This window comes from Sapajus apella, unplaced genomic scaffold, assembly GCF_009761245.1.
Source record: "Sapajus apella isolate SASKATOON/1434 unplaced genomic scaffold, GSC_monkey_1.0 scaffold23, whole genome shotgun sequence".
In the NCBI taxonomy this organism is placed as follows: domain Eukaryota; kingdom Metazoa; phylum Chordata; class Mammalia; order Primates; family Cebidae; genus Sapajus; species Sapajus apella.
Genome location: NW_022436963.1, coordinates 35,397,754 through 35,417,901, shown reverse-complemented (window position 1 = coordinate 35,417,901; position 20,148 = coordinate 35,397,754). Strand labels below are relative to the sequence as shown.

At 47.5% G+C, this 20,148-nt stretch overlaps 1 protein-coding gene across 1 annotated transcript in view; it reads left to right on the top strand.

Moving 5' to 3' along the window:
* The window catches only part of LHFPL4 (LHFPL tetraspan subfamily member 4), a 41,565-nt gene extending 22,830 nt beyond the window's left edge, over positions 1 to 18,735 (top strand). Inside the window, exons 2-3 of the mRNA XM_032290590.1 lie at positions 14,042 to 14,278; positions 18,188 to 18,735. Of these exons, the coding sequence (XP_032146481.1) occupies positions 14,042 to 14,278; positions 18,188 to 18,288 (338 nt within the window). The 3' untranslated portion in view covers positions 18,289 to 18,735. The remainder of the gene's footprint in view (positions 1 to 14,041; positions 14,279 to 18,187) is intronic.
* The last annotated feature ends 1,413 nt before the right edge of the window (positions 18,736 to 20,148 follow it).

Sequence of the window (20,148 nt, the reverse complement as noted above, 5' to 3'; positions counted from 1 at the left end):
GTGTGTGTGTGTGTGTGTGTGTGTGTGTGTGTGTGTGTGTGTGTGTTTCTCTTCTCTTCCTATAAGGACACCAGTGACTGGCCTTAGAGCCCACCCTAATGACCTTATTTTGTCTTACATCTTAATTAACAGGCACCCTGTTTCCAAATGAGATCACATTCACAGGTACCAGGGATTAGGACTTGAACACATCTTTTTGGGGGATGCAATTAAACTCACTACATTCACCATCATTTTAAGAGATGCTTGAAGGAGGGAGATGATATGAGGGATGTTAGACCACAGTCAACTATAATTGTTAGCAAAATAAAGACAGTTATTTAAACTATTGTCAGATTCGTCCAGGGACATTCTTCCCCCCTGCCCCATTTCCTTATTGTGGTAAAATACACATGACATAACATTTATCATTTTTACTGTTTCTTAGTGCACAGTTCTTTGCACTTCTGCATCAAGTACATTCACGTTATTGCTCAATTATTACCACCATCCATCTCCAGAACTCTCTTAATCTTGCAAAACTGAAACTTTGTGCCCATTAAACTCCAACTTCGCACTTCTCCCTCCTCCGAGCCCTAGCAGCCATTTCACCTTCTGTCTCTACGAATTTGATTACTCTAGGTGGTACATATAAATGGAATCATATAGTATTTGTCTTTTCATGACTGGCTTATTTATATACCTAGCGAAGTGTCTTCAGGATTCATCCACATTGCAGCATGTGTCAGGAACCTTTTCAAGGTTCAATATATTTCATTGTATGTATGTACTATCTCCTAGTTTTTTAAAACAAGAGGGATCATGCCTATGTATGGTCTTTCTACCTGCTCAATATGTCAGAGAAGAGAGGTAGTTGAGAGCATGGACTCAGGCCCAGGAAGCCTAGGTCAGACTCATCATTTAACCTTTTTGAGCCTGTTTCATCACATATAAAAATGGGGTAGCAATGAATTAATACACATAAAGCAGTTTAAAGTGTGTCTGGTACATAGAAAACACTGGAAACACATTTGACGTTTTTCTTTTCTTTTCTTTTTTAAGACGGGGTTTCACCATGTTGGTCAGGCTGGTCTTGAACTCCTGACCTCAGGTGATCTGCCTGCCTTGGCCTCCAAAGTGCTTGGATTACAGGCGTGAGCCACCACACCCGGCCCACATTCACTTTTTAAAAAAAATTATGATTGCGGGGGGGAGGGAAAAAATATGATTGCTTTTTTCAGATGACATTGTGTCAAAGAAAGCTTGCTCTTTCAGTCATTAAGGTGCTACGCATTCTTTCTCATTGTTGCAATGCATTTCACAGTATGCATACCCTTTTTATAAAAAACATAGATGAATGAACTTCTGGTTTCTGATCAGGGGTGTAAGAAGCTTGGAAGTTGCTACTCTATCCTAACAGCAAGTAAAAAGCCAAACAAACTGAAAAATCAACACTCTGCTAGATCCATGAGAGACATAAGGTCACAGGGCAAACTTCTGCCCCCAAATTTGGAGAGGCAGACAAGAGGATACAGAGAATCACAAGTTACAGGAGCAGAAGGAACCCATGCGTAGAAACCTTTATGGGAACCAATGCCCAGGCAAGGGAAAACTAAATTGTTACCAACAAATTACTGAAAGCTCAGATGTACCTAAGTAAGTAAAGAGTATTGAAGAAGGAATAAGTTAAGGTAAAATAAAAGCTTCTTTTTCTTTTTTTGAGACAAAGTCTTGCCCTGTTGCCCAAGCGGGAGTGCGGTGGCACCATCTTGGCTTACCGCAACCTCCGCCTCCCAGGTTCAAGCAATACTCCTACCTCCGCCTCTGGAGTAGCTGTGACTACAGGCACGTGCCACCATGTCTGGCTAATTTTTGTATAGTAGAGATGGGGTTTCACCATGTTGGCCAGGCTGGTGTCGAACTCCTGACCTCAGGCGATCCACCTGCCTCGGCCTCCCAAAGAGCTGGGATTACAGATGTGAGCCACTGTGCTCAGCTCTTTTTCTTTTTTTTTGAGTTTCTCTTTCGTTGCCCAGGCTGGAGTGCAATGGCGCAGTCCTGGCTCACTGCAACCTCCGCCTCCCAGGTTCAAGTGATTCTCCTGCCTCAGCCTCCCAAGTAATTGGGATTACAGGTGTGTGCCCCTATGCCCAGCTAATTTTTGTGTTTTTTAGTAGAAACAGGGTTTCATCATGTTGGCCAGGCTCGTCTCAAACTCTCGACCTTAGCTGATCTGCCCACCTTGGCCTCTCAGAGTGCTGGGATTACAGGCATGAGCCACCATGCCCAGCCAAAAACTTTTATTTTTCTTAGGCATAATTGGTCTAACAGATAACCGCTTGTTTAAAATAATTAGAGCAACAATGTTTTCAATTATACACACACCTATGCTCATTTGCTTAAAGTGAATGAATGACAACAGTCATACATATGATTATTCTCTTATAAGATACTTGTACTGCCTGTGAAGTGGTATAGTGTTATTTGAAAATGGACTTGCATTAGTTGGAAATGTATATTGCAAACTTTAGGGCAGCTACTTAAAAAAATTCTTTTAAGTATAACTGATATTCTAAGAAAGGAGAGAAAAATAGAATTATTTAAAATGTTCAATTAAAGCCACAGAAGACAGGAAAATAGTAGAAGACAAAAAAGAGATAAGGTAACAAATAGAAAATAGTAACAAATATGGTAGATGTTAATCCAACTATATCAATAATCATTTTGAATATCATTGTATAAATGCACCAATTAAAAGACAGATTGTCAGAATGGATTAAAAGAACAAGACTTAGTTATATGCTGTCTTTTAAGAAACCCACTTAAAGACACATATTGATTAAAAGTAAATGAACAGAGAAAGATGTACCATGCTAATACTAATAAAAAGAAAATGGAAAAAAAATTAGCCAAGTGGCCGGGCGTGGTGGCTCAAGCCTGTAATCCCAGCACTGTGGGAGGCCGAGGCGGGTGGATCTCGAGGTCAAGAGATCGAGACCATCCTGGTCAACATGGTGAAACCCCGTCTCTACTAAAAATACAAAAAATTAGCTGGGCATGGTGGTGCGTGCCTGTAATCCCAGCGACTCAGGTGGCTGGGGCAGGAGAATTGCCTGAACCCGGGAGGCGGAGGTTGCGGTGAGCCGAGGTCGCACCATTGCACTCCAGCCTGGGTAACGAGCGAAACTCAGTCTCAAAAAAAAAAAAAAAAAAAAAAATTAGCCAAGCATAATGGTGTACACCTGTAGTCCCCGCTACTCAGGAGGCTGAAGTAGGAGGATCACTTGACCCCAGGAAGTCAAGGCTGCAGTGAGCTATTATCATGGCAGTGCACTGCAGCCTCGGCAACAAAGCAAGACTGTGAAAAGGAATAAGAAGAAGGAGAAGGAGAGGAGGAAGAAGAAGGAGGAGGAAGAAGGGGGAGGAGGAGGAAGAAGATGGGGAGGGGAAGGATAAGGAGGAGGAGGGGGAAGGAGGAGGAGGAAGAGGGGGGAGGAGGGGGAAAGGAAATGAGAGTGGCTTTAATTTAAGACAAAGCAAACTCCATGGCAAAAAAAGTTGTCAGGGATAAAGAGAGCATTGCCATATGATAAGACATAATGATCCTTAACATGCATGTCCCTAAAAACAGAGCATCAAAATACATGAGGCAAACTGATAGAACTGCAAAGAGAAATAGATGCATCTACTGTTGTAGTTGGAGACTTCAAGACCTCTCTATCAGAGGTGGAAAAATCTAGGCAGAAGTATCAGTAAGGACATAGTTGAACTCAACAACACCATTAATTAAATGCATATAATGGATATTTGTAAACTACTTCATTTGACAACAGCAGAATACACATTCTTCTCAAGCTCACATGGGACATTCACCAAGACAGATCACATTCTGGACCAAAAAACATACCTTAACAAATGTAAGCACCAGAAATTATATAACGTCTGCTTTCAGAACACAGTGGAGTTAAAACACAAATCCATAACAGAAAGATAGTTGGAAAATACCAGAATGTTTAGAGGTTAAACAACACACTTCTCAATAACACATGGATCAAATAAGAAATCTCAAGATAGAGGCCGGGCACGGTGGCTCACGCCTGTAATTTCAGCACTTTGGGAGGCCGAAGCGGGTGGATCACCTGAGGTCAGGAGTTTGAGTCCAGCCTGGCCAACATGGTGAAACCCCATCTCTACTAAAAATACAAAAATTAGCTGGGCATGGTGGCCTGCATCTGTAGTCCCAGTTACTCAGGAGGCTGAGGCAGGAGAATCACTTGAACCCAGGAGGCAGACGTTCCGGTGAGCTGAGATCACACCATTGCACTCCAGCCTGGGCAACAAGAGCAAAACTCCATCTCTCTCTCTCTCTCTCTCTCTCTCTCTCTCTGTGTGTGTGTGTGTGTGTGTGTGTGTGTGTATGAAAAAAATTTAGATTACCTTGGGTTTGGCAATGACTTTTGAGATACAACACTGAAGGCCCGATTCGTGAAAGAAAATATTGGTAAGCTGGACTTCATTAAAGTTAAAAAGTTCTGCTGTTGACACACAGTCAAGAGAATGAAAAGACAAGCCACATACTGAGAGAAAATCTTTGCAAAAGACATATCTGGGCTGGGTGCCGTGGCTCACACCTGTAATCCTAGCACTTTGGGAGGATCGCTTGAGGTCTAGCCTGGCCAACATGGCAAAACCCCATCTCTACTAAAAATACAAAAATTAGCTGGGGGTGGTGGCATGTGCCTGTAGTCGCAGGTACATGGGAGGCTGAGGCAGAGAATTGCTTGAACCCAGGAGGTGGAGATTGCAGTGAGCTGAGATCATGCCACTGCATTCCAGCCTGGGTGACAGAGTGAGACACCCTCTAAAAAAAAAAAAATGACATTATCTTTTAAAGGATTGTTATCTAAAATATACAAAGAACTCTTGAAGCTGGGTGCAGTGACTCACGCCTGTAATCCCAGCACTTTGGGAGGCCGAGGCGGGTGGATCACCTGTGGTCAAGAGTTCAAGACCAGCCTGGCCAAAATGGTGAAACCCTGTCTCTACTAAAAATACAGAAATTAGCCAGGTGTGATGGAGCATGCCTGTAGTCCCAGTTACTTGGGAGGCTGAGGCAGGAGAATTGCTTGAAGATAGGAGGCAGAGGTTTCAGTGAGCCAAGATTGTGCTACTGCACTCCAGCCTGGGTGAGTGAGATTCCATCTAAAAAAAAAAGGCCAGGCACAGTGGCTCAAGCCTGTAATCCCAGCACTTTGGGAGGTTGAGGCAGGTGGATCACAAGGTCAGGAGTTTGAGACCAGCCTGGCCAATATGGTGAAATCCTGTCTCTGCTAAAAATACAGAAATTAGCTGTAGTGGTACGCACCTGTAGTTCCAGCTATTTGGGAGGCTGAGGCAGGAGAATCACTTGAACTCGTGAGGCAGAGGTTGCAGCGAGCCGAGATCACGCCACTGTATTCCATCCTGAGTGACACAACAAGACTCCATCTCAAAAAAAAAAAAAAAGAAAGAAATGAACTATGAAGCCACGAAGAGAACTATGAAGCCACGAAGAGATATGGAAGAATCCTCAATGCATATTACTAAGTGAAAGAGTCCCAGTCTGAAAAGGCTACATACTGTATGATTACAATTACATGACGTTCTGGAAAAGGCAAAACTGTGGAGGTAATGAAACAATCAGTGGTTGACCGTGGTGGAGAGGAGGAAGGGATGAATAGGCAGAGCACAGAGGATTTTTCAGGGCAGCGAAAATACCCTGTATGATATACTACAATGGTACATAAATGCCATTACATATTTGTCAAAACCCATAGAATGTACAACACCAGGAGTAATCCTTAATGTGGACTATGGTCTTTGGGTGATAATGTATCAATGTTGGTTCATCAGTTGTAACAAATATGCCACCCTGGTGGGGGATGTCGATAGTGAGGGAGGCCATGCATATGTAGGTCAGGGAGTGATGGGAAATCTTTGAATCTTCTACTCAATTTTGCTGTGAACCTAAAACTGCTCTAAAAAATAAAGTATATTTTAAAATTGATGGGATTATACTATGTACAATTTTCTGTATTGTGACTATCTTTATTTTTTAATTTTTTGTGGAGACAACCGTTTTGGTATGCTGGTCTTGAACTTCTGGGCTCAAGCGAGCCTCCCACCTCAGCCTCCCAAAGCACTGAAATTACAGGCATGAGCCATTGCTAATGACCTCCATTTTTGTTTTTTTTTTTGGAGAGAGAGTTTCACTCTTGTTGCCTAAGCTGGAGTGCAATGGTTCGATCTCTGCTCACCACAACCTCTGCCTCCCAGATTCAAGTGATTCTCCTGCCTCAGTCTCCCAGTAGCTGGGATTACAGATGCCCACCACCACATCTGGCTAACTTTGTATTTTTAGTAGAGACAGAGTTTCTCCATGTTGGTCAAGCTGGTCTCGAACTCTCAACCTCAGGTGATCCGCCCGCCTCAGCCTCCCAAAGTGTTGGGATTACAGGCGTGAGCCACCACTCCTGGCCTCCTCCTTTTTATTTATTAATATATCTTAGAAGATTTTCCTTGGGCTGGGCACAGTGGTTCATGCCTGTAATCCCAGCACTTTGGGAGGCTGAAGTGGGTGGATCACGAGGTCAACAGATCAAAAGCATCCTGGCCAACAGGGTGAAACCCTGTCTCTACTAAAAATACAAAAATCAACTGGGCATGGTGGCACATGTCTGTAGTCCCAGCTACTCCAGAGACTGAGGAGGAGAATCACTTGAATCCTAGAGGTGGAGGTTACAGTGAGCAGAGATTGCCCCACTGCACTTCAACCTGGCAACAGGGCGAGGCTCTGTCTCAAAAAAAAAAAAAAAAAAATTTTTTTTCTTTTTTTCTTTTTTTTTTTTTTTGCAGGCCAGCTAGTTTATTCAAATGGAATGTAAACCTTAGATCTCTGGCTGAACAATAACAGGAGAAACCTTTATAGACACAATAAATCTTGCATTAAATCAGAGGTGGTTTAAATCAGTCTTGCAACTTCTAATGTTCTGGGCTGGCAACTCCAGCATGACAAATGTTTAGTGCAGTTACAAAATCACATTTTACTTTCCCTGGCTACCAAACCTTAAACAAATCTGAAAAATGCACCGTTTCACAAAGGCAGCGATTTGTGAAAGATTTTCCATGACAACATATACAATTGTACTCCATTCAATTAAATGGATTAATACTATGCCATGGCATAGATACCACCATAAGTTATATAGCCAGGTGCCTCTTAGTGGACATGTTTTTGGTCCCTTGTTATAGATGGTAATGCAGTGAACACCCTTGTATTCATCCTTTGTGTACACACAAGGGAATAGCCATAGGATAAATTCAAGTCCAGGGGTAAGTACATTTACAAGAGTGCACGTGCCACCCTCACACTCCAAAACTGGAGACATCCCACCTTACAGTCAATGATGGTGACCACTCAGTCTACTTTGTGGCTTTGAGAAGCGGCTATCACCAAGAGGTAAAGAGACTTGCCCAGTGACACACAGTTAAATGATTTTTCCCAATAAATCCACATGATACAAAATTCAAAAAGAATACAACGTTATGCCAGTTAGGACTACGTTTGTCTGCATGTGATATGAAAAATCAAAATAATTGTGGTTTAATGACCCAAGGCTGGGTGCAGTGGTTCACATCTGTAATCCCAGCTCTTTGGGAGGCCAAGGTCCTCCCAAGCTCTTTGGGAGGATTACTTGAGGCCAGGAGTTAGAGACCAAGCTGGGCAACGTAGCAAGACCCCATCTCTACCAAAAAATGTTTGATTTAGCTCACCATGGTGGCAAATGCCTGTGGTCCCAGCTACTTGGGAGGCTGAGAAGGGAGGATTGCAGGAGTTCGGGGCTGCAGTGAGCCATGATCCCACCACTGTACTCCAGCCTCAGTGACAGAGCAAGACTGTCTCAAAAACAAAACAAAATAAAATAAAATAAATGACTCAATGTTATTATCTCTTGTATAAAACAAATGCCCCAGAGTGAGGCAGTCCAGAGCTGGTATCATAGCGCCTGAAGTCATTAGCAACTTCCTGCTTTCTGCCCCATCACTCCTGGGGTGTGGTCCCTATGTTTATTGTCAAAGATGCCTGTTAGACTCCTGACCATCACATCTGCATTCCAAGCAGCTGGATGGAGAAAGCGATGAAGAAATATGGGACAAAGAGTACCCGGTAGCATCTTTATAAATCTGTTTGTATAAAGTTGTTTCCTTAACGTCACAAAACACATCTACATGTGTTTTGCTTTAGTCATATGGTCACATCTAGCTGCAAGGGAGGTTGGAAAATGTAGTTTTTATTCTCTACAGTCAAGGTCTTAGCTAAAAATTGGGGGTTCTAAATACTAAGGAGGAAGGGATGAATAGATATTGTAGCAAGCAATTTGTCTCTGTTGTGGTTACATTGCAAAAACCAAACTTACTTCCTTCCCCAGGCAGCCATTGTTAACATTTCTTGAATATCTAAAAAAAACCCTTTGTTCAGGACTTTTTTCCTACTCTGCCAAGAGTCACCATGACCCGCTCACACTCCACCCTTATGAATTTGTAGCGCTACTTCGCATCTCTTATTTGATTCTCACAAAAGCTCTATGAAGTGGGTTGGGCAGATCCCATGATCCTCATTTCATCCGGGAAGAAACCGAGGCCTAGAGGGGGAAACTGACCGCCTAAAATCACCATGTAAAGGATAGAGGCAGGAAAAAGTGGGGCGTGTTTTCCAAACACAGGACACATGCAAGATGCATCAGGCAGCCAGTGGCGAACATGTGGTTCCATTTCCAATTTCTTCCATAACTTTAAGGAGAAAGTTTCAGTTTGGGGCTAATGCATCTTTAACTCCTCTCACACTTACTAACAGGTCTTTTAAACAAAGAGGAATCGGCCCTCGGGCTCAGAGCACTCAGCAGGCAGAAGTATCTAGCTAGATTCTAAGAACATTGTTTTGATTTCATTATACCTATATTTATAGTGTTTTTCTATTTATGGCAGATGATCCTGGTTTCCTTTTCTTTGAAAGTAATTTAAATTTACTTTTTAAGCAAATGCATCTAAGTTAAAAATGAGTTTATTCAAAGAAAAAACATGCAGTAAGGAACTCTCTGTGCTTGAATAGATTCCCCCATTTACTAGCTGAGTGACATTGGATAAGACACTTGGTACCTCTAAGCCTCAGTTTCCTCATCAGTATAATGAGGGTGGTATTTTTTCCCACCTCAGGGATTTTTTAAAATTAATAATAGGATTAAATGAGATAATGAATGTTAGAAGCTTAGCACCCTAGCACATAGTTAAATACTCAACACTTTTTTTTTTTTTTTTTTTGAGATAGAGTCTTGCTCTGTCGCCCAGGCTGGAGTGCAGTGGTGCGATCTTGGCTCACTGCAATCTCTGTCTCCTGGGTTCAAGCAATTCTCCTGCCTCAGCCTCCCAAGTAGCTGGGATTACAGGCATGCACTTCCATGCCCAGATAATTTTTTAATCTTTAGAAGAGATGGGGGTTTCACCATGTTGACCAGGCTGGTCTCAAACTCCTAACCTCAGGTGATCCACCTGTCTCGACCTCCCAAGGTGCTGGGATTACAGGTGTGAGCCATTATACCCGGCCACTCAACACTATCTTTAACAATATTATCACAATATTAAAAATATTAGTATTGTTCATCTTTTGTCATACCTCCTGGCTGCTTGGAGCAGAGAAAGTCAGTGGGACTCTAGGGTAGCTAGATAGAGATCCTGCATCCTAGTGCTTCTGCCCCTACACCAGTGGTTCTCAGCCAGGGATAATCCCTTCACTGGGGACTCTTTTTTTTTTTTTTGAGACTATGTCTCTCTGTTGCCCAGGCTGTAGTGCAGTTGTGCAGTCTTGGCTCACTGCAGCTTCAATCTTCTAGCTCAAGCAATCCTCCCACCTCAGCCTCCTGAGGACCTGGGACTACAGGTGCATGCCACCATGCCCAGCTAATTTTTCTAGATGTGGGTTTTCAACATGTTGCTCCAGGATGGTCTTAAACTCTCGGCCTCAAGTGATTCTCCCACCTTGACCTCCCAACGTGCTGGGACTACTAGTGTGAGCCACCCATGCTCAACTGACAGTTTTTAATCGTTATGACTGGGGTTGGTGGTGGCCCTGGCATCTGGTGCGTAGAGGCCAGGGATGATATTAAGCATCGCACAATGCACTGGTTGGCCCCTACTATGAAGAATTGTCTAGCTTGAATGTCAAAAGCATTAAGGTTGAGAAACCTTGTGCCATCCTGTGCCTGTGTATGTGCCTAGCAGCAGCTGGCTCTTCAGCCAGCTCATTATTTCCAAAAGAGACTTGAGCTTGGAATCCATAGGCCTCAGCCTCAGTTTCCTCATCCAGTAAATGGGAATGCTGAAGACTGCCTTATCAGCAGTCATTCCATCTTCTGATGGTTGGCTCTGCTGGGCACTTCCCTGGCCTAGGCTATCTCTACTGGTCCCTTCCTATCTTTTTCCCAGGTGTGAGGAAACCCATCTAATTGGCTTTTCTTCATTTGTTTGACTTCTGATATTTCCCATTCTGAGAGTGGCCTCTGGGGCCCCACAGCCACCATCTGAAACCATGCAGGCTGTGCGCCCCAGCCATCTCTGACTACTCCTGGTATTGTGGGTGGGAGCTGCTGGTCTTTTTCCTTTGAAGCACGCCTGGACATGTGAAACTCTTCTATTCGTGTGTTGATTTGTTGACTGTATTCCTCCCCACACGCCTCCGCCCTGAGGACAGACACTGAGCCTGCTGTCCCTGGCACACTGCACAGTGCCTGGCACATAGTGGGCATACAGGAATGTATTTGTGGGATCTATGAGGCGAGAGGCAAAAAGAGAGGATAAGGTGAGGGGACAGATTTAGAGAAGGGGGAAAAGAGAGAAAAGGAATAGAGAGGAGGAGGGAGTTGAATGAAAGTTAAATGCTGAGAGATCTAAGTATGGGGGAAAGCAGGCAGGGCGGGGCGGGGGTCCAGACTGAGACTTGAGCACAAGGTGGACTTGCCAGAGAGAGGGAGGGGTACAAAGAAAGATGAAAAGGGTGGAGAAGAGAAAGGAATGGAGACACAGAACGAAATAGAGAGAGAGGCAGAGAGAACGTGCAGGCAGAAAGCAAAGGGAAGAAAACCTCCCCGAGGCCTCAGTGCTCAGGTTGCAGAGGGGAGGACCGCCTGCAGGAGCCGGCGTCGCGCTGCTGGGAGCGCCAGAATGCAGGCGTGGTTTCCATGGAGACAGGGATGCTCCCGGCGGGAGCCACAGACTCCAGTGGGACCCGCGCCTCTGGCATCTTGGGAGTGGACGGCCAGAGAGGGGACGAAGGGACGGTGTGGATTTGCCCCTCCTCGGGCTCTTTCCCATTCCTGCCTCTTGCTGGAGATTTAGAGTCCGGGAATAGGGAGGCAAGAGCACATCCGCCTGGGAAAGGGCCCTGGGGACTCCGAGGGTAGGGGAAGGACGGGCTGAGACCACTCCTCGCCCTGCCCCATTCCCTTCCTTGGCGTTTGACCCTCCTATCCTTTCACATAGGGTCCTGGAGGGTCTGGCAAAGTGCAGGGCTATGTGGGGAGATGGATGGCCAAACCTTCTCTGCAGGCCCCTCCTCCTCCTCCCGCCCTGTTAATGCTGGAGCACCATCGCTCAGTCCTAAGCCTTCTCTTCAATTTCCACCTTTTTCACTCCTGGGGATGTAAATACCTACAAGTGCCCACAGTTCCCAAATTTGCATGACCAGCCCTGGCTTTTCCCAGAGCTCTGGCCTGTTCAAAGTTGCTGATTCTTTAACTCACCCACCTTGTTCCCACCACAGGGCTTTGCTTTTACCATTCCCTTTGTCTGGAACTCTTTTCCCAGCCCTTAGGTGGTGAGGTCCGCTGGAGTGGAGAATTGTCTTGGAGGAGGAGCGTTGGTGGGGGGCGGAGCCCTGCTGCAGTGCCTGTGTGACCACAGTATTGTACGGGGAGCCTGCACCTGGAAGAAGGGCACGAGTTGGGGAGAAGGGGAGGACTGGCTGAATCTGACAGTGCCACGATGGGGAGGAGGGCCCACTCCATGGAAGCCAGAGGAGGCTGGGGCCTGGGAGCATTCCCTCCAGGGTAGATGTGGGAAGGATCTGGCACAGCCAAGGGCCCCCTCCCACCCTGGGGACTAGATGGGCCAGGTGGACACTGGGCAGAGCTGACCGCCACCCCCACTTTGCATTGCTGCCATCTAAAGCCCAGGCTAAGCACCCCATGGGCCTGGTGCAGGCTCGAGGTCCCCACAGTTCCAAACAGAGCCCAGTGGAACCTTTGGGTCTCAGACACAGTAACCCAAATCCTGGCAGGACTGACAGTACGAGGGCCCCATCAAACTGGTGACAGAGCTGGTGGAGAGGAAGAACCCCTGTCTCCACACTGGCCTGCCAAACCCGGGGGTTCTGACTGCCCTGTGATGCGGCACGTGCCGCTCTTCAAGCCAATCACTGTTACTAGAGGAACACACTGTGCTGATTAGCTCAGGCTTGGATCTCATCCTCGAGGCTAAGTGCTGACCAAGGGCCCACCTGGGCTGGGATTGGGACAGGTGGGTTGCTAAAGCCAAAGCAGGTGGATGCTAGCTGGGAAACCATTGCCCAAGCCCTTCTGAGCCTGCCCCCTCTCCTCTTCTTTGCCTTTTTCCTCCTCACCTGAAACCCACTCTCCACATTACTTTCTTAGGTAATTATTACTTTTGGCGTTATAACTGGTTTTGATAACAGCCAAGATTTACTCAGAACTTACTGTGCCAGGCACTTTACATTTTGCTGCCTTCTGTAATCTTTACAACCACTTGAGGATACCATTATTATTCCCATTGTACAGATGAGGAAACAGGCTTAAAGGTGAAGGAGTTTGATCAGTGTGGCACATCTAGAAAATAGCTGAGCCAGGATTTGAGACCCAGACTTCTTAATTGCTTTGCTATTACACACCGCTCCCCACACTACATTGCAAGCTCCACGCAGCTAAAATCCAAGTATCCTACCTCCTAGGCCTGGTGTAGTGCCTGGCATATAGTAGACCCGGGTAAATACTACCTGAGTGCCTGGCACTGTGCTAAGTTTCTTGCACAAATTACTTCATTTAATCCTCCTAATAGCTCTGTGAAGTAAGTACCATGGTATTGACTGAAACAGGCCTGTTCAAGTTCGGTGGCATCCCCCAAGGTCATACAGCCAAGTTAGGGGAAGAACTAGGCTAAGTCCTATCATTGGCACTCCGTGGTCTGTGCTCCTAGCAAAGTGCTCAATTGCATGAATGCTATGTATTCCAGCATCATGAATGAAAGGAAAACGGTGCCCAATAAACATTTGATGAGTGAATGACAAGAATTTAAAAAATGAAGAACAATGAGGGCAGGCATGGTGGCTCACACCTGTAATCCCAGCACTTTGGGAGGCTGAGGCGGGGAGATCACTTGAGGTTGGGAGTTTGAGACCAGCCTGGCCAACATGCTAAACTCCGTTTCTTCTAAAAATACAAAAATGAGCTGGGCATGGTGGGGGGCACCTGTAGTCCCAGCTACTCAGGAAGCTAAGGCCTCCTGAGTATTGCTCGAGCCCTGGAGGTGGAGGTTACAGTGAGCCGAGATCTCACCATTGCACTTCAGCCTGGGCGACAGAGAGAGACTCCATCTCAATAATTATACTGATGATGGGAGACGGAGTTGGTCCTGATGCTAGAGGAAGTTGAAGGAGGTGGCTGCGGATAGCTGTTTTCTCATATTCCCAGAAGGCTTCCTGGAGAATTTGATCTGATGGGGGAGCGCGAGGGCGTTTCGGGTTCCAGAAAGTTGCTGCTACCCATCCTAGACCTCTTTCTCTCTCCCTTTTCCCTGCCTCCACCCTCTCTCTTTCCCTCTCTGGAAGTGGGTAACAAGCATGTGGTTGGGTTGATGTTCCTGCAGTAATACCTGGCCCAGACTGCAGACACTAGGGAGTAATGATCTTCTTCTCTTCCTTCCTGACCGTGGTGGTGGGCCCGGTGCTCGTGCCCCTCAGCTCTGTGCCTCGTCCTGGGCTGCATGATCTTCCCTGACGGCTGGGACGCCGAGACCATCCGGGACATGTGTGGGGCCAAGACGGGGAAGTACTCCCTGGGGGACTGTTCGGTGCGCTGGGCGTACATCCTGGCCATCATCGGCATCCTCAACGCCCTCATCCTCTCCTTCCTCGCCTTCGTGCTGGGCAACCGGCAAACAGACCTGCTGCAGGAGGAGCTCAAGCCGGAGAACAAAGGCGAGTGTGCTGTGGGCTGGGGGACAGCGGAGGGAGCCAGGCCTGCTCCGGGGAGGTGGGACAACTTCAAATAAAAGGAGTAAGAGGGATGCATGAATCGGAAACCCGGGCTGGGCACGGTGGTTCATGCCTGTCATTCCAGCACACTTTGGGAAGCCAAGGCAGATGGATCACTTGAGCCCAGGAGTTTGAGAGCAGCCTGGCCAACATGGCGAAACCCCCTCCCTCCAAAAACACAAAAACCAGCTGGGCGTGGTGGTGAGTGCCTGTGGTCCCAGCTACCCAGCAGGCTGAGGTGAGAGGATCACCTGAGCCTGGGAAGTTGTGGCTGCAGTGAGCTGTGATTGTGCCACTGCACTCCATCCTGGATGATAGAGTGAGAGGCTATCTCAAAAAAAAAAAAAAAAAAAAAAAGAAGCAGAAGAAGAAGAAGCCTGACAGTACAGCCACCTTTTAAATTATTTGGCATTTTCGAGATCACGCCATTGCCCTCCAGCCTGGGTAACAAGAGCGAAACTCCGTCTCAAAAAAAAAAAAAAAAAAAAAATTATTTGGCATTTTTCCTCAGATCTGTTCATTTGCCTATGACCCAGCGAACCCTCCTCGGGTACAAACCCATGAGAAGTGTGCAGGGGTGCTGGTGGCCGCAACTTCACTATAACAAACAACCACAAACAACCTCATGGCCATGGACGGGAGGCGGGATAAAGACATGTGGCATGTTCCCATCACAGGGCAGCTCACAGCTGTGAAATATCGCACTTCAGTTATATGTACCACAGTGGATATATCTCAGCAATATAATATTAAGAGAGGGGGGAAAAAAACCAAGTTCCAGAAGATGACAGAGTGATATATTTATTGAGCTCGAAACTAAGCAAAACTAAGCAATATATTGTTTAAACACACATGTATTTGTGGCAATATTTTTTTAAAAAAGCAAAGAAATAATAAATATGAAAGATAAGACGACAGTCATTTGTGTTTATGATGGAAGGGGAGGAGGGCAAGTATATGAGATGGAGCATGGAGGTATATGCAAATTATGGGTAGAGTTATAGTTCTTTTTTTTTTTGTCCTTGAGATAGAGTCTTGCTCAGCTGACCAGGCTGGAGCGCAGTGGCACGGTCTGAGCTTACTGCAACCTCCACCTCCCAGGTTGCTAGAAATAGATGTTCAGTGCCACAAAGAAAAATCAGCACTGAGACAAAGAATTTTTCAGCAAAGCAATTTTTACTTCCTGGACTGCAGGAAGGGTACTCCAGTAGCCATCGTGCCACGAGAGTACAAAGAACAAAGGGAGGCACAAATTTATTTTTTACGCATTTGGGGTCGTCCTTACTGCTGTGTTTGATCTCTGTTGGCTGCAGCCAGACCTCACAATTTAAACTTTTCTAAACAAGTAGAAGCAGTGGAGAGCTAGGAAATGCCTGTGAGCACATTCAGCACATATATCTTGGTTAAAGTACAAGGACATAGAATGTGCTATATGCAGGGCCGGGCGCGGTGGCTCACGCCTGTAATCCCAGCACTTTGGGAGGCCGAGGCGGGTGGATCACAAGGTCAAGAGATCGAGACCATCCTGGTCAACATGGTGAAACCCCGTCTCTACTAAAAATACAAAAAATCAGCTGGGCATGGTGGCGCATGCCTGTAATCCCAGCTATTCAGGAGGCTGAGGCAGGAGAATTGCCTGAACCCAGGAGGCAGAGGTTGCGGTGAGCCGAGATTGCGTCATTGCACTCCAGCCTGGGTAACAAGAGCGAAACTCCGTCTCAAAAAAAAAATAAATAAATAAATAAAAAATAATGTGCTATATGCCTGTAAGCACAGCATGTCGAGAAGCTACATAGGATAGGGTTCAACACAGTTATTAGCACACTTATTCTTTAACAAGAAAGGTAACTTTAAAAAGGAACTTTTCTACTTCCCACACAGGTTCAAGTGATCCTTGTGCCTCAAACTCCTGAGTAGCTGGGATTACAGGCATGCACCACCACACCGGGCTAATTGTATTTTTAGTAGAGATGGTGTTTCACCATGTTGGCCAGGTTGGTCTCAAATTCCTGGCCTCAAGTGATCTGCTTGCCTCAGCCTCCCAAAATGTTGGGATTTACAAGCATGAGCCACCACACCTGGCTGAGGTATAGTTATTGAATGGTGAGCTCACCAGTGTTTATAAGAGATCAGGGTCATGGAGGGGGTCTCACTCTGTTGCTCAGGCTGGAGTACAGTGGTGCAATCATAGCTCACTATAGCCTCAAACTCCTGGACTTAAGCGACCCTCCTGCCTCAGCCTCCTGAGTGGCTGGGACTACAGGCACGCACCATCACGCCTGACTAATTTTTGTATTTTTTGTAGAGACGAGGTTTCCCCATGTTGCCCAGGCTGGTCTTGAACTCCTGGCTTCAAGCAATCCTTCTGCCTTGGCCTCCCACAGTGCTGAGATTACAGGTGTGAGCCACATTACCTGATACATTGTATGCTTTATAATTAGTGTATTGCATATAAATATTCATATATATCAAGTAGCATTAAAATACAATAAAGAAAAAGGGCCAGGTTTTGGAGAACTCCAGAGCTCCAATAACTTGCCCAAGATCACTTAAGTGGTGAAGACAGAATCTGAACCCAGGTCCAAGTCCAAAGCCCAAGCTCTTCCCCGCTGTCATGCTGCCTGTCTCAACCTGGTGAGGCCAGAGATTTCCTGCACGTCTTTGGGAGCTGTCCTGGCATGCCGATGTGCTCATCCGTAGTCAGAGGCAGGTTCTAAATACCTGATGCAGTCTCTCAGACCCCGGGTTTTCTGTGGACTTGGTGTGAAATCAAGGCCTGCCCTCTGGTGGCAGCTTCCAGAAGTGCAAGACTAAGACTGATCCGGCCTTTAAGAAGGGGTGTGGATGTGACTAGTGTGAGGTGGCCTGCGTCAGTGTCCCTCCCCTCCCTCCCCAAAGCCCTCTAACAACTCAGTGTTAAAAATTGATGTAAAGGAGCCCCAGTTTTCCTCCCTTGAGTGTCCAGGGAGTCTCCATCCCTCACTGGGAGTTCATGATGAGTGAGCCTCACACTTCAATTTTGACCCAAAGACCTCTGAGCCAACAGCCATGGCACGCACCTGTGGTCCCAGCTACCCGGCTGAGGCAGGAGGATCGTTTGAGCCCACGAATTCAAGACCAGCCTGGGTGATGTAACAAAACCCAGTTTCTATTAAAAAGAAAGAAATAAAAAAAAATTTAAAAAGACCTCTGGAACCCAAGAAAAAAATAAAATAAATTGCTTCAATTTCCAGCATATTCTATGTACCAAACACTGCCAAGTTCTTGGCTGACATTATTTGTCTCTTTTTGACCCTTCTGAATTACCCTGTGAGGTAGGCTATGATCCTCATTTTTCAGATGAGAAAATCAGGGCTCAGAGGGGTTAAATGGCTTGCTCAAGGCCATCCTGCTGGTCAGATGAGGCTGGGATTTCAGCACTTGTGCAATTTGTCCCCTCTGACCCTTTTCTTTCTTTTTTTTTTTTTTGAGATGGAGTTTTACTCTTGTTGCCCAGGCTGGACTGCAGTGCTGTGATCTTGGCTCACTGCAATCTCTGCCTCCTGGGTTCAAGTGATTGTCCTGCCTTAGCCTCCCAAGTAGCTGGAATCACAGGCATGCACCACTATACCTGGCTAATTTTTTGTATTTTTGGTAGAGACAGGGTTTCTCCATGTTGATCAGGCTGGTCTCGAACTCCTGACCTCAAGTGATCCACCCACCTCAGCCTCCCAAAGAGCTGGGATTACAGGTGTGAGCCCCCGCGCTCAGCCTCTCTGCCCACTTTTGCCCTGGGGAATATGCAAGGAAAGCGCAAATGCCCTGGCAACCTCTGACTCTCTCTAATTCTCTCTCCCTCTCTCTCTTTCTTAGATTTTGTGGGCTCTACAGTAAGCTCCGTGTTGCGGCCTGGGGGTGATGTCTCCGGATGGGGAGTCCTTCCCTGCCCTGTAGCTCACTCACAGGGACCCTGAAGGCCGGGATCACAGCCCAGGAATTGGCCTGACCTCAGCTTGTCCTGCCTCCTGCCCTCTCATCACTCCATTGAAGCTCCGAGGGAAGACCCTGATCTCAGACTCACTCCTCACCAACTACCCTGCGAGCCCCAGGCTTTGAGGAGAGGAGAGCCTGGATGCGGCCTGGGGGAGGGAAGAGGCCCTCCAGACCCTGGGAGGGTCTAATTCTTGCTCCTCCCTCAATTTGAGCTAAGGGAGTCTGCATCCACCCAATCCCTTGGGCTTCTCCTCTCCTCTCTAGACTGGCCTGGAGGTCCCTGCAGATCCCCAAGGAGAGCAGAGCAGTAGTTCCAGCTCCCCAGGCCCCCTCAGTCTGGAGGGCTGCCGCCTGGCTGTATCCACATCTCCTCTGGTCCCTGCCTCCTCAAAAAATTTATTCTAGATACTGCCCCAGGGTGGGCTGGACTCTTTCCTACTTTTTTTTTTTTTTTTTTTGCTGATGTTGGTTCTACCACATCTGCCACAAAGCTCCAGGTGCCACCAGTCTCCCCTGGGACCTCCTCTGCTCCATTCCAGCCTGCTCCCAGCTCACCCTGAGGGAGAGCTGCACCGAGGGACGGACGCACAGGGCCCTGCTGTCAGCTGCAGACTGGGGCCCTGATCAGCCCAGAGTCTGAGAAAGGACCTTCAGGCTCTGGAGGCAGCGGGAAGGGCCATGTGGCCTCGGCAGCTGGAGCTTAGAAGCTGCTCAGCCTGGACCGGCCTGGCCTCCTCTTCCTCTCTGCTGGGACATCTCACCAATGACTCAGCCCTTGACCTTGGCCTGTTTTGCCCAGGCCTCCTCTCTGCTGGGATGTCTCACCAATGACTGGACCCTTGACCCTGGCCTGTTTTGTACAGCACAGACTTCTTGGCCCTATTGTCAGGGTTGGGGGATGTGGAGGGGCCCCAGAGGTGGGGAATTAGGGGATGCATTACCCCTTCTGCCCCTTCTCATGCCCTCCACACCCCAGGCATCTACCAAGGGCAGAGACTGTCTTGTGTCTTTGATACTTTTCTGCATAACTTGAACTTGCAGGTCATCTCTGAACAGGGTACCCCTGTCCCCCCTCCCAGGCCTTGTTACCCTGTCCCAGCCTCTTCCTCCTCCTGGCCCACCTCTCGCCTTGCGGTATGCCCAGGTCTGCACCTATGGGCAGTGCTTGGAGCCGAGGCATGAGTGTATGTGTATGTGTGTGTGTGTGCGTGTGAGTGCGTGTGTGTGTTAGAGGGGCAGGTGAGAAGTTTCTCCCCCCTCCTCCCACTGTGGGGGCATCTTCCTCCCCCTTGGCAGGGAGCAGGTGAGGGAGGGTCCTGGTGTTTTTTGAACCCCTCATTCCCCTGGGAGTCTGGTGGCAGAGCCATCTCGCCCGGAATCCTCCCCACCCTGGGGCCTGGACAGCTCCCCTCAGCACTCCTTGCTGGTGTAGATCGGTTTGTCCAGCGCCCCCCGGTTGAACAGGACCTGGGAGGCTGAACAGGACCTGGGAGGCATTTGTCCTCGCAGCCTGGGAGGTACCCTGCAGGCTGCCGGGGATGCTGCCTCTGCGGGCTTTGGCAGAGGGGAGGGGACTGCTTGAGTGCCATGTGTTTGCCAACCTTGTGTTCATTTCCACAGGACTTGGACCGGAGAGTTAGGGTTTCTAAGAAAGAACCTAGAAGTCCCCTGCCAGTCTCCCCACTCTGGACCCTAGCCGGAATCAGATGCTGGGGCCTGGTGGGTTCCTGCCACTTGTAACTTACCAAGTCCTCATGCCACTCCTCCACTCACTCCTCCAGGGCAAATGCCTCCCCACAGTGCTCTGATCCCAGCGCTGGGCTCCTTGTCCCTGCCAGCGC